This window comes from Pteronotus mesoamericanus, unplaced genomic scaffold (assembly GCF_021234165.1).
Source record: "Pteronotus mesoamericanus isolate MK-2021 breed Mesoamerican mustached bat unplaced genomic scaffold, CSHL_Meso_final contig_1242, whole genome shotgun sequence".
NCBI classification, from domain to species: Eukaryota; Metazoa; Chordata; class Mammalia; order Chiroptera; family Mormoopidae; genus Pteronotus; species Pteronotus mesoamericanus.
In genome coordinates, this window is record NW_026555053.1 from 753,435 (window position 1) to 769,147 (window position 15,713).

The window sequence follows — 15,713 nt, forward strand, 5'->3', positions numbered from 1 at the left end:
TGTGGCTTCATGGAGTGAGCAGCTCAGGCTGAGGGCCTGCCTCGGACCCACCGCGGCGCCGGCGGGTGGCTCCCGGGTGCCGTTGCGTTCTGGCTGCGGAGTCAGATTCACAGGGCTCTCTTTCTCCTACAGTGTCATGAACTGAGGATTAAGGGGGTTTCTACCTGTGTGACAGCTTGCTGTCTGTAACTGTTTACCTAGAGTGTTTATTGACATTGAAAATGCCTGAAATTTGGGGTTTTGGTTATTTATCAAGACCCCTCCTGTTTAAATGTAGAATAAGAACAGAACACCGACAGGTTTGCCCACCGATGGTGACCAAGGCAGTGTCTTCTATGAGCATTAAATCTATACAGTACTTTTCAGTAGTATTTTATTTACTAGTAATTTTAAATGTTCCTGCAGAATAACATGCAGTAACGATAGCTGGGGTTAATATAGGTCAAGATGGTTCTGAGCTGATGGTTATAGTTAATGTTGCTTTTACCAAAAATTGGAACTAGGTTAATGCTAAAACCATCTTTTATTGTAGTCATGTTAGTTTCAGGTGCACAACGTGATTTGATACTTACATGGATTGCAAAATGATCAAAAAGTCTTAACATCCATCATCACCATACATTGTTCATTTTTAATTACCCATTAATTATTTAAAAATTTTTGAACCATTTTAATACTTTTTAAAAACATAGGTCTTTATTTATGGATACTCGCACTTCCAGCATCCAGTGTGAGTGGAACCAGCCCGTGCCGCTGGAGCCCCGGCCGTGATCGAGGCGTTTTTCGCGTTCGCTGCCTCCCGTGCCGCGACGCGGGAGTGTCAGTCTCATCCAGTTCCGGTCCGTGAGCAGGCGGCTCCTCCAAGTCACAGGCGTGGCCCCGAAGGACCGGCCCGGGGATTGCCGCTGATGGGGCCGCGGGGAGAGCACAGGGCTGTTCATCGGCGGTGCGTTGTTCTGTGGTTTCACTGACACACAGGGTGGGGCGGTGGTGATAGGTCTGCAGTTGTCCCTAGGGAAAATGAAGCAGTAATTAATAAGTAAAGATACGAGAACAAACTGTCACTGCCACTGTAAACCTCCTTCTGTCCCACACAGTATAGTTGATACCCATTGCGTTAGTTTTAGGCATACAGCATGATGATTTGGTATTTATGTTAATACACGGTTTTTTTGAAGTTAACTTTTCAAATCATTGTTGGCAGAATGGCACACTCTGAAGGCTTAGTGCTGTCTCAGTGGCGCTCGATGTCCCTGTGAAGGGGGACAGGCTTCTGAAGGTGGGCTCTGAGGCTGTTGCTAGGGGTGAGGTAGAATAGACCTTGACCTCTGATGCATCTGTCATGTTTGTGGGTATCACTCTACTGGTGCCTTGTTTACATATTAGGCACTGTAAAAAATTTTTGTCCTGTTTAGTCAGATTTTTCCAGGTTTGGAAACCATTTTCTCAAAATTGAGGCACTTTGGTCTTGTTTATCCCTTTCCTTCCTTTTGGCTTTGCCGAGCGTGTCTGTGCAGCCCTGTGACTGCTACCAGTCTCATAGGCACTTGTCACTTGTCACTAACAGCGGGCCTGTGCTGCAGTGTCTGTCACGAACGGGAAGTCAGACTGCTCCCCTGACCCCCAGCTTCCCCTTCAGCGGGATGGACAGCCATCCATTCTCTGTCACCGAGTCTTATTAATTCTTGTGTTTTCCGTCTTTTCTTTGTGTCTGGCACGGAGAGTGCATTTTAATAGCGTTCTAGTCTGTACGTTTTCCTGCCATCCTCCGTTCGTTCATTTGTTCTCCTACTGCTGCCGCTGTTTGTTTAAAACAAATCGGTTTAAAACAATCGTGGCGCTTTCCTCCTTAAAACAGTTGGTTCTGTTTCATAGTGTGTGAATGATGGGCGTGAAGTCAGGTTAGATTAAGGTCCAAACTTTTTTTTTAATTTTATTTTTAGAGACGAGAAAAGAAGGAGAGAGGGAGAGAAACATCAGTGTGCGGTCGCCGCTCGTGCGCCCTGTTCTGGGGACCCGGCCCGCAACCCAGGCCTGTGCCCTGACTGGGAATCGAACCAGAGGCCCTGAGGTTCGCAGGCCGGCGCTCGGTCCACTGAGCCGCACCAGCCAGGGCTGGTTACGGTCCATACTCTCGTGTGACGCAGCTGCTCCGGTCGTCCTGCTGCCGTCGAGTGGGCTGGTGGTTGATTTTTGTTTGCCTCTAGGCTTCCACATGTTGAATGGAAAAAGCTAGTGGACAACAGCGTCGCAGTATGTTAAAGATAACATACTTCAGGGGCTTTGTCCGGGTTTTCGTCAAAGGACCCGGAGACCTGCTTGGTAGCGGTGTAGGAACAGGTACGCCTCTAGCTGTCTGGATAGGGTTTGCCGCCTCTGTAATCCCTTTGCCCGCAGCACCACCCGCGGGCGCGGGAATGTTTAGTTGCCGTCTTGGTGCCCAGTACCCGTGGCTTCTGACCCGCTCTGTCGGCCCCAGGGCGGAGGAGTGAGCGGCCTGGGCGGAGGAGTGAGCGGCCTGGGCGGAGGAGTGAGCGGTCGGAGACCCAGGGGCGGTGCCAGCGGGCCTCGCTCCGAAGGGCCTGCGCTGCTCGTCAGGAGGCGTGGCCTGAGCTCGGCCTGAAAGGCCCGCTCTGGGGCCGCCAGCTCTGGGGTCGCCAGGACACTCCGGCTCAGGACCGGCCCCTCCCGATCGAGGGGGCGTGGCCTCGCACACGGAGGGCGCCGCGCTCGCCGCCTGGCTGGGGGTCCACGGGTTCTCAGGAAGAAACGCCCCCCGGAGGGACCCACCGGCTTCCTCGGATGCGGCGCTCGCAGAGCTGCTGGGCTGCGCTGCCCGGCGGGGACTGGAGACCGAGGAGCGGGGACCCTGTCGGGGCCCCTCTTGGTGCTTACACACCCTTAAGGAGCGTTTACTAGAAAACCGCAGAAATGACAAAAACAGGTAGGGCCACTGAGGGCAGACACAGGCCAAAGGAGCGAACGATAGCTGAGGTACTGGCTGGGAGCAAAGGAAACGGACGAGGCCGGTCTCACACCAGCCGTAGCCTGTGAGGAGCGCAGAGGTGAGGACTGGGACCACGAGGGGCCTTTTCTCAGGGCACATTGCGGAGGGACAGCCGTGGCTGTGGGGCGCGGGGAGGGAGGCCGCCGTGCCCCGGCTCCAGCCGAGAAGCCCGACTCGCAGGCGGGGCCGGGGCGGGGGACCGGGGGTGCCCTGCCAGGCTGCCGAACGTGAAAAATTTTTCTGTGTGCTGCCTGTTTGTATTTCGACATCTAAAACATTCAGACTAATGGAAAAACAGGAATTGAAGATGAGGAAGAAGAAATGAGAGCAAAAGTAGAGGTGAGGCTTCGAAGCACAGCCTGTGGGGGACGGGGCCGCTGAGCCCGGATGTGGTTCCTGCTCCCCAGAACGGGGCGTGGGGACACAGGCGCCGCGTCTGCGAGTGACCCGGGCCGGGCCTGCTGCTGAGGCCGCGCGTGTGAGGGAAGGGGGCCGTGTGGGACTCACCTGAGCCCGGGGCCCTGGCCATGCCCCATTATCCCATCAAAAAACGCTCGTTCGCCTGGGTCCCCCACCTGGCAGACCTGACACCAGCGCCCACACCATCTGTCCTCCCAGCAGACACTTGGGCCGCCCCCAGCCACCACCGCCTTGGGAGGCCCAAGCTCTGAGGGCGGGCCCAGTCTGGGTCACCTTGGGTCCCCATCACACAGCACAGGCCTGGCCTGGGGAGGTGCTCACCGAAAGTTTATTGAATAAAGGCCACACACAAGTCATCAGGGCGCGCTCAGGAGGTGAGGTGCACCCCTCTGGAGACAGAAGTTTCTTGATCAGTGTGAGTCAGAAACGCGGCCTAAGGCACGTGGCTGGTTTGGTCAGGAGACGTGGCCTTGCGGCTTGCTGGAGCCCTGCTTGCTTGGGGTGAGGGTGCCGAGGGCGGGCCCGGGTGGCTCCCCCACCGCTTCCTCCAGAGCAGGGCCTCCGCCGGTGGCCCAGGCTGCCCAGCGTTCCTCTCTTTCCAGCAGCGGGTCACTGCCGCATCCGGGCTCACACCAGCGGGATGGGGTAGGAGGCGCAGGCGGCCAGCCCACACATGTTCTTCCCACGCTCAATGAGGAAGTACCTGGGCAGAGAGAGCGAGCAGGCTGAGGCCTGGCGGGTCGCAGACCTTTCCACGGTGTCTGGCTGCTCACCAGGATCTGACTCCAGGGATGGGCCCCCTGAACTTATATTCATAACACTCTCCAGGAAATCACAGGCCTGACTTTGTGAACTCGATCCATTTCTCACTTCTCGGAATTCCAAGGGTCCTCACATAGTTACTTAATCATCGCTGGGTTTCCCGGAGAAAGGGGTGCGGCTGTCAACCTCAGGGACAAACTTGTCTCGTGGATTTGCCGTGAACAAACCCTCCCAGGGGTGGGCCTAGTCTGCTCTCCGTGCAGCGGTCCCAGGTCTGGTGGAGCCAGACAGACTCTGTTTTGACCAAGTTAAGACCTGAGGCCCAGGGCAAGAGAGGGGGCTGCTGGGGGGGGGGGGGGGGTGCATGGCCACGCGTGTCCCTCCCGCTCCCCACTAGGGCTCAACCGACCAGCTCGTTTTTTGGAAGCCAGGCCTGCATAGCCCCGCCCTTGCCCTGCATGGCAGCCAGAGCGCCACTTACCCGTTCATGCCCCAGGAGGGGCCCCAGGAGTTCTTCACGATCCAGTAGGGTGTCCCGTTTTGTTCTCCGTACCCCACAGCCAGTACTGCGTGGTTAACTTTATCTGGAGTGTTATGACAGGAAGTGCTGGAAAACAAAAACCAAAGGGGTCGGACAGTGTGGGAGGGGCAGGCGGGAAGAGCTGGTCGCAGCCAGCGTCTCCGGGTGTTTCGGGCAGGGTCCCAGAAGGGAGCTAAGCCCTTCACTCCTAGGCGAACGTGAAGGAACGGGGGTTCCACCCGGCGAGGAGCCCAGTGAGGGCGCACGTGCAATGGCTTTCTTGCCCCGGTACTTATTTTTAAGGTTACCTGTATTCAGGGCAAATAACAGGTTTTCCAATGTCAAAGGAAACTAGTTTCCATGAGGAGATTCTAAGAGAATCCAGAGGACAGACTGCAGGGCGGTGTGTTCACTCAGCTGACGTGTGCCGTGCAGGGCCTGGGCCACAGCGCCAGGTGCCAGCTACGTCAGTGCACTGGGGGGCTGGGACAGTGTGTGGGGGGGGTGGGGGCCCGGCTTGGGGCTCTGTCTGAGAACGGCAGCCCGGCCTTCCTGTTTCACAGTATCCGACTTTTCAAGCTGGGTTTTCTTAACTGGAGGCAGCTCTTGTCGCAGGAGCACACAGCTCAGGCTCTGGGCCTGGCCGCCCATCTGCGTGGGGACCGGATGCGCAGGGCATGGTGGGCATGCAGCAGGCGCCACACAGGTGGAGGGTGTGGAGGCGGGCCTCACCTGGAGTAGATGCCCTTCTTGTACATCATGAAGTCACTCGTCACCTCGAAGGCGAAGCTCACGGGGTTGTACAGGGCCACCGCCTCCACCATGGCCGCCTCGTCGTTCTGCAGGCAGGCAGGAGGACTGACTGATGGACAGACACACGTGACCTCTGTCCTCTCCCCACCCACCTTCAAAGTGTGGCCCTTTGCCCCCAAGCTGGGGACAGGTCCTGGGCAGAGTGGATGCCCAGGAGGAAGACAAGGCTGTTTTAGCACAAAACGCAGCGCCCTCAGAACAGGTGTTGGGGGCACAGTGGGGGCCCCCACGATCTTATGCTTGAATGGCCAAGACCCTCTGGGTTTTCTACTTTGCCTACAAGTCCCTCCTTCCAAACCTGGCCCCCTGTGGCCTCCCTCCCTTGACTGTCTGGCTGGTCATCTCTCACCTCCCTGCGCTGTTCCTTGGGAACCCTACTCCTTTGGGATAGGGACCCACTCAGTCACTTGTAACCATTCCCTGGGCCCTCATGAGGCAGCGATGATGGGTCTCTCCCCACTTCCCCCACAGCCACGCTCAGGGTCCTTCATGGCAGATAGGACAGAGGGCTATGAACCCAGGAGCAGAGAGGACCTGCCTCTGGTGGAAGCGAGAGGTGCGGCCCGGAGCAGGCTGGCGGGGGCTGAGTGAACGCAGCACTGGGGACCCCCCCGGAGAGTATTAAGAAGTCCCATTGCCAGGCTGCACCCTAGATGGCGACATCGGCCTCTCTCGGGTGGGTCCCAGGCACCAGGAATTTTTGAAAGCGTCCCCCCAGCTAGAGCCCACTGGCGTAGATGAGCTATAAGGGGCCGTTCCCTTGGCTGGGGACCTTCTGGAGCGGACTTGAGGGTGGAGGTTCGGTGCGCTGAGGCCAGGGCTCCGCTGAAGGGAGGGGAGTGCTGCAGGGGACAGGCAGCCAGCCCGCCCTGCGTCCTGCCTCCCGACAGAACTGGGCAGCGACCCGTCTGCAAAGAGCCAACATCCAAGCCCAGACAAGGCCCATGAGCCCAGACAGGGCGGGGCCGATGGAGGCCCCCCCAGTAGGCGCGCCCAGGTTCCTGCCTGGATTTCCGCGGGCGCCCGCGGCCCTGCCGGGAGGGCTGGACACCCGGCCTGGCCGCTCCCCAGGGCCCTGCAGGCTGCTGACAGGGCTCTCCTGGGGATCAGGCGAAAGGGAATCCTTCGAAGGAACAGGCACGGCACGCAGCCCGCCCCGCCTTGGTGGGTGTGCCTAAGGAGGCGGCTGTTTTCTAAGATAAATTCATGGCTGTCACAAACGTCCTTGTCCTGGGGTGTAGCTTCGGGGAGAACACGGTATCAGCTCAAGTGCAGCTTCCGCTAAGGCCTCTGTGGCTTTGGGCAAGTGGGTCACTGCCGCCGGGCCGTTCCTTGCTCTGAGAGATGGAGGCACTGGTGACACGTCCTTGGGCTGCGTGGTCCGAGCAAGGGCACGTGTGTTGAGTGTGTGGCACAGCGCCAGCACGTGCTCCAGCTACGTACACGTCTGGGCTCGCGCGTGCGCGGCCGCACGCTCGCATGAGCACCCCTCACCCTGCACAGCCCAAGGAGAGGCTCTCACGCCTTCCGCGCGCCCTCACACGCCTGGGAGTCAGGGGGGCCGGCCGCGCTCCGGACGCTCTCGCGTTGAAGCGGGACGCCTGCGCTTCCCTGCCCACTTGGGGTTCGGCCCGACTGGGGACCTTCTGACCTCGGAGCCGGTGATGGTTTACCCTCCTTCGCCCTGCCCGGGGCCTGGAGGGCAGCCAGAGGCCCTGCCTCGCACGTGGGACGTGTCCACAACTGGCAACGCAGCGCCGTGAGCGCCATTGCAGTCAGGCCTGGTTCCCACAGCCTCGCCCGGGGCAGGGCGCGGCGGGGGGGGGGCGGGGGGGGGCTCATCCGGGGCTTGCGCGCTCGCGCTCGCAGACACGCCCACTGACGCCACACGCGCTCGTGCCCCGCTTTCCAGGACCGCGACCGCCGATTCACAGCCAAGAAAGAGGAAACGGAGTGTGCGGCCTTGCGCAGACCCCGGTCCACGGCCCTGGAAGGGCAGCGCGCAGCGGCAGCCGTGGCCGCCGCGTCGGGGAGGGGCCGGCACTCACCAGGGTGATGTTGGCCACGTCCTTGACAAAGGCGATGGCCTTCTCAGGCTGGAACTTGCAGTGGCCATCCTGTTAGGGCGGCAAAGAGCGGGGCAAGCAGGTGAGGGCGGCCCGCACAGCCTGACACCATTTACGAGGCAGAAGCCACGTGTGCTGGGCGCCGGGGTCACTTCAGGGAGCAGGAGATGCGCCTCTATCTCAACAGCGGCCGCGGGGTGCGGTGATGGCAGTCGGCAGGCCTTGGGCGCCGCGGGTGGGGGCCCAGGAGCGTGTCCTGGGCGTGAGGCTGTGTGCACAGCCTTGGCCTGACGGGCCGCAGGGTGGCGGGGTGAGGTGAGGGGCAGGGGCGGCGCGGGCCGGGGAGGCAGAGGGCGCTGAGTCGGGAGGCGCAGTCCTGCGGCCGCGGGAGCGGGGAAGGGGGCGCTCCGAGGCGGGGCAGGGGCGCGAAGGGGCCTACCTTGCCCTCATAGGGGTAGGTGTCCTCGCCCATGATGCCCTTGTTGTAGCGGATGTACTCGAAGGCCTGGCTGGGGAGGCCCCTGCAGGGAGCAGAGGTGCAGCTGGGCCCCGCAGCCGGCGCTCGCGGGCGTCCACCGCGCCAGGGCTGGGCCGTGTCCCGGGGCCCCGCTCCGCCTGAGGGAGCTCGCGCTTGCGAGGTGACCCTCCCTCCGTGGCACTGGGGACGCCTTTGCTCCCAGCCGCGGCGGTGGGCGGGGCCGTGTCTGGGGCAGCGCCCGGCACCCCGGGTCCCCCGTGAGCGATCGCAGGGCCCTCTCGTCGGGGGCGTACCCTTCGCAGCCGTGGTTGTTGAAGTTCTGGGCGCAGTCCACCAGCTGCTGTTCCGACTGCGGGCGCGAACGCACACTCGTGAGCTGACCGCTGGTCCCCGGGGCTGCCCGCATCCATCGCCCCCGCCCCGCCCCGCCCCAGCCGCAGTTGTCCTTCCCTCTCAGCCTGGGCATCGGCAGCTACCGCCCCAGCGCGGCCTGAAGGCCAGGCCCTGCTCCCCGCCGGCCCTCTGGGCGAAGCGCCGGCCTGCAGGAAGTGGCCCCCGCCTTGTGGCCAACTGCTTACCAAAGAGAGCATCTTCCCCGTCTTGATGGCGATTGCAGACTCCAGGGCCCCCGTGGTGGAGAAGGTCCAGCAACTGCCACAGCCGCCCTGGAGGGGTGGGCGGGCGTCACTGGGCCACCGGGCTGGACACTCAGTGCGGCCCCTTCCCGTGGCCTCCGGCTCGCCTGCTTCTCAATCCTGTGCCGACTCCTTCCCACCATTTCCCAGCAGAAGGCGTCACCAAAGTCCTGTTTCTAGAACCTTCTCTTGTATCTTTCCACCTCCACCCACCATCCTAACTTCTAACTTTAACAACTCCCTCAACCCTCCCTCAGGCTGACCTCCTCCCAGGCCCCGGTGTCCCCGCCGGACACCCCGACACCGGCTCTGCCTGTCCTGCCCCATCGTCCATTCCAGCAGCTTCTGCTGCTGCCCAGCCCCCTCGCTCCCGGCGCCTGCCCCCCGTGACAGGCCGGGCACCCCCAGCTGTACGCCCCAGGCAGCCGCGTCCCCTATTTCATCATGTGCCGGATGGAAGGACAGAGCTTGCCTCACGGGGCCGTTAGAAGGGCGATAAGGCCGTGCCTGCCCCGCGGTTCCCCCACGGCCTCCCTCGTCGCTCCCTTCCCTCCGCCGGGGTTCGGTCTCCCACGTTCCCTTCGGTCGTGCCTCCTGAGATTCCCCCCCACGTGGGTATTTCTGGGGGGAAAGGAGGGGGCTGTCAGGCGTACCTGGCTTTTCACTGGCGAGACGAAGCGCCCTTTTTTCCGCCAGTCCACGGAGGAGGGGTACGGACCGTTGCCCCTAAAGTAGTTACCTTTGGTGGCTGAGCAGTTCTGGAGCAACACAGAGAATTTTTTTTTTGGTGGAAAAGAAACCATTTTTTTTTTTTTACAGAAGTATGTGTAATTAAAATGGAATCACAAGAGAGGATGAGAAAGGAGGCCGCTGTCAAACCATCCTGCCCCTCGTGTACGGGCCCCGACTGCCACCCGCGCCCTCGGAGAGCCCGGGCCGCCCAGGTGTCGTAAGGACAGGTACGGGTCTCCAGCTCAGTCTGGGTTTCAGGTGCATGGTGAGTGACTGTCGTGGAACCTAAGTCTGTCCCAAGCAAGGTCAGGGTATGTTTATGCTAAAATATTTCTGTTGTTGACCTGAAATTTGATTCTAACTGGGCATCTCTGGGTTGCCTGGCAACCCTGCGTTCAGGGTGCGCACTGGTGAGGTTGCGTGCGTGGGGTGTGGGGCGCTGGCCTCTCGGCGCCCCAAGCGGCTGGGGCCCCAGCAGCGGCTGCGTCTGGCCTGACCGTCTCTGGGAGCAGGGCGGACCGTGGGGTTGTTCCCAAGGCCAAGTGACACCCACCTGAGGCTCTGACCAAAGATACTTGCGCTTAAATTCAGCAAACGTCATGTCTGAGAATGGGTTTATTCCCACTGAAAAAGAGAAGGAAAAACAAAAACCAAACTGAAAAAAAAAGAAACCCTGTAAGTCCCTGATAAAGAGACAGAGAAAAGGATGAAACCCCACATTCTTTTGTGTCCTAAGGCCACAACAGCTCGGCCACTTTGCATTGTTAAATGTCATGTAATTCAGTGCCCCAAGGTCAGCCCTGGCAAGCACTCAGAGTCCCCGGGGGAGCTTATGGGCAGAGCAGGGGACGTCTATCCAGAGAGTAGCCCGCCGTGCGCTATGAAAAAGAGACATTTGTGGAAAACGATAGTCCTCATCAATTGTTTGGCCTGGAGGGGCGTGCTTGTGGTGTACGACACCCTCCCAATCCAAAACCACAGCTAACGTGGTCTTGACCTTGCCGCAGCTTTGCTGCGCCTTCTCCGGCTGCGGAGAGCCTGGCTAGCTGTATTTTCCGGACGGACCTCGTACATGCGGGCTGCCTCCCCCACGCCTGGGGCCCGGGGCCGGCGGTGGGGCAGTCACTGTCTCAGACGCCCCGCGGGGGAGCCTTTCGGAGGGAAGCACTGTCCCGGCACCGGGCGCCTGCCCCCTTGTCACCTCATTCAGCGTCAGCATTGTCTCTGCTTTATAGCCGAGTAACTTTTCAGAGAACTTGACCCCACCCAGGTCGCACGGCCAGTGTTGAGCAGAAGCGGGGTCCCACCCAGGCCGCCCTCCGGCACGGGCCTGTCCCCCATGTCAGCGGCGTAGCTGACCCTGCCAGCGTGCAGCGTCTCCAGTGGACACTCTGTGTGCCTGTGTTTGTAGTGACGCTGCCAGGGAGGGATGTCCCCGGAGGCTGTACCTGGGCCTGCTAGGGCTCTGCCTCTGGGCGGCAGGAGCGGGCGGCTCGCCAGCACGGTCCCAAATCTGCAGCCCTTTGGATTTCATGGGGGGTAAATGCAGGCAGAGCGGGGCCTGAGCCAGCCAGGTGCAGCCTCAGACTCTGGGCCGCCCGCTCCACCCTTCTCCCCGGGGCCCTTCGGGTGTCCCTATGTGATTTCTTTGCAGCAACGAGATTCTCCCTCCTCCCAAGCACTGAGAAGCCCGCAGCGAAGGTGTCCCCGACGTACTTTTAAACGTGTGGTTCCTTGCATTGTGCTCTTTTATCTTCCTTTGGTTGCTGGCAAAGGTCTGCAGCCGGTGCTGGTACTCGCCTGTGCTGTAGGTCTTTTGGTGCTGAAACAAAACACAGCAGCATTAAGTCCTGGGAACGTGACGCATGTCCTCTTCTCTACGAGGACGACAGAGCCTTTTCTGCTGCCAGCAATTCTCAGGCCGAATCTGTGGCAGTGGGTGTCACCCTGTCCCAGGTCTCAGCTGTGAGTGACAGGAAACTACAAAGCCAACCCTCTGCGTCCAGGGACCCGTGGGGGGACGGAGCGCCTGAATGTCCACCAGCGGCCTCTGAAGGCCAGTGAAGACGCCCGCCGAGTGCAGGTCACCCCGGACACCGCAGCTGGTGCTGGGCCATGTTTATGGCAAAAATCGCCATTTTTCTGAAAAACACATACACCCATGTTCTCTGACTTCACAGCCGGCCCGTGATGTGATTTGAATACAAAATATGGACTGAACCCCAAGGCGTGAGGGCCGCCTCACTACCAGGGGGCCCTGGACGGCGTCTGAGAAACTCCCCTGGTGTGGAAAGACCCGCTTCGTGCTCTCGGATCTGGCACAGTGCGGCCTGCGGCCAGGAAGCGTGGAGGGAGGAAGCTTCGGAGAAGAGGAAGTCGGGCACTGACCTGCAGCATCCATGACTTAAAGCGAAACGTCTCTGCAGAAAGAAAGAAAGAAATCAGGCGTGGGCACCTCTCCCAGGGAGGCACTTGAGAACTGATTTGCATTTCAGGAAACCGGGTCCAGCGCATGCTCTGAGGGCTCTGGTGCCCACATGACGTCGGTGTGACAGTCGGGACCGCGGCTCCGCGGGGCTCGGCGGGGCCCGGGGTGGCTGCCCACGCGACTGTTAGGGTTGTGGGAATCCATCGAAATGCACGCTTCGTGATCTGTGTGCTCTCCTGCATGATGCTATATATCAGTAAGAAGCTAATGGAATAACCCATGTACCCCGACGGTCAGCAGCTTTTCCATGAGAAGGACAGAGAGTAAATAAATACCTTAGACTTGGCGGTCCCTGCGGCCTCTGTCGCGGCCACGCCGTCTTGTATGGGGGCAACGACGGGGTGTGACTGTGGTCCAGTAACACTGTATTTACAACGACAGCCTGGCCAGCTGTTTGGACCCCCGCTCTGCTCCCCCTCGCACATGTTTATGTCACCTCAGAGAGGTGACCACAGCGGCCGAGCAGCGACAGCCAGGTGGTCACCCGGGCGGCAGGACTGGGAGAACAACGACCTCTTCTCCCCTGGCGGTAACACTCAGGCCTCAGTGGTGCTTCGGCTCCAGGTCCAGACAAGCAGCGTAACCAGGTGGGTGATGCCAGGACCAGCTGCAGGGACTAGAGCCCCCCTGTCCTGTCGCTGACCAATCAGAGGAGACCAGGACCCTGCCGGGGCGCAGCTACAGAACTGAGGCATATTCCGCTGGGACCTCCCCTGAGACCTCCCCTAAGACCCAGGCCGGCCCACGTGTGAGAAAAGATAAACGCTCACGACAAAGGACCCAACGAGCACCGTACCCTTTCCCTTCTTCTTCCCCCACAGGCCTGTGTCCCCTAACTCTAAGGCAATGGTCAGCAACAGCGTGTCCTGGCTAATGCCCCGAACCCGTCCCCAAGGCCCCCTCTTCTCTGGCTTCCCAATGAGCCACGGCAGCCCAGCCTGGGCTACCCTGCTGCTTCCATGCTAAGCCCTGCCTTGTTTCACTGTCCCCACCTTTAATAAATGCGCCCTCAAAGTCGCCTGGATTTCTGTTGTGAAATCTTTCCCGCCCGACGTCACGAGCCCACACACTAGGGCTGGCCCCAGGCGGCTCCACGCAGGGCCAGGCCTCGGCCGGGGACAGGAGCTGTGTGCCGTGAACAGCGTCTTCCCGAAGAGTCAGGCGCTTTACATAGTTTTTTTCCCTCCTGAACCTCTGCCTCCACCCATACCTCACAGAATTTCATCCCTAGGGAGTACATGTTCATACTTGATCACCCCGAAGTCGTTTCGTGCCACAAGAACAAAATATATAAATGATTTTCACTTCCTGTTACCCACACCTCTCTGAATAGTATACACATCTGGAGTGAGTAATCACCATGGTTATTATTAATAACCGATTGGTTAAAACATGTAACATATATTATCCAATATGACAAGCAGTTGTTAAACAGGAAGTTAACTTTCATTAAAAATGCATCTCTTAATTTGATAAACGAGACTTTACCATCCATCCCCCCACACAGATTTTTATATTCATGGGTATTACTGACTTTTACAATGGGTCTGCGTGATTTCTGGTGTTTGTTCTTTTATAGATGAAAGGACAGAGAAATGCTGCTCAAATAAACGTATTGCTTACTTAATAAAAAGCAATAAAATACTATTGGTTATTGCTTCTGGGACTGCGAAGTCCATTGTTAAATTTAAAAAAAAAAATTGATTTTAGAGAGAGGAAGGAAAGGAGAGCAAGTGAGAGGAACATCGATTTGTGGTCTCATTTATGCATTCCTTGGTTGCTTCTCGTATGAGCTCTGACCAGGGATGGAACCCACTCCCTGGGCGTACTGGGACGATGCTCTGACCACCCCAGCCACCCGGCCAGGGCCCGAAGGCCAGTTTTAGAACAGTGCCACTCAATTCCTGGCCTCCTCACCACGCCCGAATCACAAGGTCCCCGATCACTGCACACGGTTCCCAAGAGCCCATCAGCTGACAGACACCCTGGGAGGTCCTCCCTCTTTCAATTTCAATTTCCATGAAGAACTGACATGGCCTTGAAGGATCTGTTCCCATGAGCCTGTCTGTCTGCTGCCTCCAGGGTTCTGACTAAGGACGAATGGAAGGGAAGGGTCTGGAAATTGATTCCCAGTCTGTGCTCAAGTCCCCTGGGATTTCTTTGCATTTCCTGAGGGTCTTTACCCCCCAGTTTGAAGATCTCTGCTGTACAGGACTGAGACCTCTCTGTGGGCCACAGACCTGTTCCAGAAGCCTCGGGGAACATGCCCGTACCCCAGTCCCGGGCCCTGTCGGGGGCCATGAGAGGGGTTAGCTCAGAGGTTTGCAGACCCTGAGGCAGCAGCCGGTCTCAAAGGGAGCTCGCGACCAGGGTTTGAAGCAGATGGAACTCGGGACAACCGACTGGTGACTGGTTGCCTCTGGGAGGTGTCACCAGCAACAGGAAGGTGTGAAAACACTGGGCTACTGGGGGTCAGTGGAAGGAGAAGCTAGAGACGACCCCCAGGTGGGCCCCCCGGCCTCGGCCAGGTCCACTTCAACCCACTGTGATCTCAGGAGGAAGTCCCCACACGTCCTGTGAGCCCCGCCTGGGCGGCCGCGTGGGGAGAACCTAGAACCAGGGCAGCACACTGGCCTGCTGGCTGTTTTCGTATGGTCCACGAGCTAAGAATGGCTTCCCTCGTTTTGAACTTCTGGGAAAACACTACCAAGTGTAGTGCCTGAAAGTCACGTGAATGCCAGTGTCGGTGCCCACAAATCGTGGTTTCAGGGGACATCACCACGCTCGTCCTTTGCCTACCGACTATGGCTGCTCTCCCGGTACCTGGGCAGAGTTAAGTGGTTGCCCCAGAGACCATGTGGCCAACAAAGCCCGAGCGTTTACTCTGGCCTTTTCCGGGAAAAGCTTGCCCAGCCCTGCCCTGGAGTTGGGAGGCCTCACCACCCTCCCCTGTGGGTCTCAGCCCAGGGCGGGGCAGCGCTTGTACAAGTGGGGGTTGGAATCAGGCAAGATTCTGAGGAGGCGACATCTAGCCTCAGCGGTCTTGGTCCTGTTCCCCAGGCTGTTTTTTCTGTCCCCCGGGTGAGGGGCGGGGGTGTCCCGTGAGGTCAGAGCCGCTGGGAAGGAGGGAGGGCGTGGGGCTCAATCGGAGCGAGCCCTCGGAACAAACACCCTCGGGTGTTGTGGGCTGGAGGTGCCGCGGCTCGAGGCGGGAGAGTCGCTCTTCCAGACAGCTGTCCCGCCCATTCTCTGGGGGACTCGGCGCATACCGGGGATCCCCGTCTGCAGGTCCGGGGCGGCTGCCAGGAGAGGCTGGGAAGGCCCCGCGCTCGTCCCGCAGGCTCCGATCCAAGCGCTGCGTGTCCTCGGGTGGGTGGAGGACGCAGAGCCGCCGCGGGCTCTTTTGGGACCCCAGCCTCTGCATCCAGCGGGGCAGCGCGCCCGCGACCCTGCACACCGGCCCTCCGGTCGCGCACCGCCGCCTTTCAAGCCCCCTCCCGGTACGCAGCGCTCCCTCCGGTCCCGACCCCAGAGCCCTGGGCTGCTGTCCCTCCCGACGCGGTGCGCCCCTGCCAAGTTTTCCGAGTCTGGATCTCGGATCCGGCCCCCCGCCCTGCTCCCCACGTACCTGGGGAACCCACGGAGAGGCCTGCTACGCCGCGGGCCAGGGGTCCCAGCTGCCAGGCCCCTGCGCAGAGCAGTAGCAGCGCGGCCCACATCGCGGCGAAGTCGGCGGGGACTCTGCTCTGGGAGCGCCTGGCGGCTGCGAGCAAAGCGCGGTGCCGGGCGGGG

At 59.9% G+C, this 15,713-nt stretch overlaps 1 protein-coding gene across 1 annotated transcript; it reads right to left on the reverse strand.

Annotated features, from left to right (window-relative positions):
- Window positions 1–3,739: 3,739 nt before the first annotated feature.
- On the reverse strand, window positions 3,740–15,713 carry CTSH (cathepsin H). The gene is made up of 12 exons (XM_054588868.1): window positions 15,550–15,713; window positions 11,822–11,853; window positions 11,150–11,255; window positions 9,987–10,057; window positions 9,355–9,459; window positions 8,645–8,731; window positions 8,360–8,415; window positions 8,028–8,109; window positions 7,571–7,639; window positions 5,442–5,548; window positions 4,671–4,796; window positions 3,740–4,130 (listed from the first exon to the last, which is right to left on the reverse strand). The coding sequence occupies exons 1-12, from the start codon at window positions 15,638–15,640 to the stop codon at window positions 4,055–4,057; spliced, it is 1,008 nt and encodes a 335-aa protein (XP_054444843.1). The 5' UTR covers window positions 15,641–15,713; the 3' UTR covers window positions 3,740–4,054.

Excerpts from the sequence above, each read along its gene's own strand:
- CTSH (XM_054588868.1), bottom strand. The coding sequence starts at position 15,640 with ATGTGGGCCGCGCTGCTACTGCTCTGCGCAGGGGCCTGGCAGCTGGGA. Across the intron at positions 11,256-11,821 it reads TTAAGTCATGGATGCTGCAG|CACCAAAAGACCTACAGCAC; the intron begins GTCAGTGCCCGA and ends GTTTTGTTTCAG. Across the intron at positions 9,460-9,986 it reads ATCTTTGGTCAGAGCCTCAG|AACTGCTCAGCCACCAAAGG; the intron begins GTGGGTGTCACT and ends GTGTTGCTCCAG.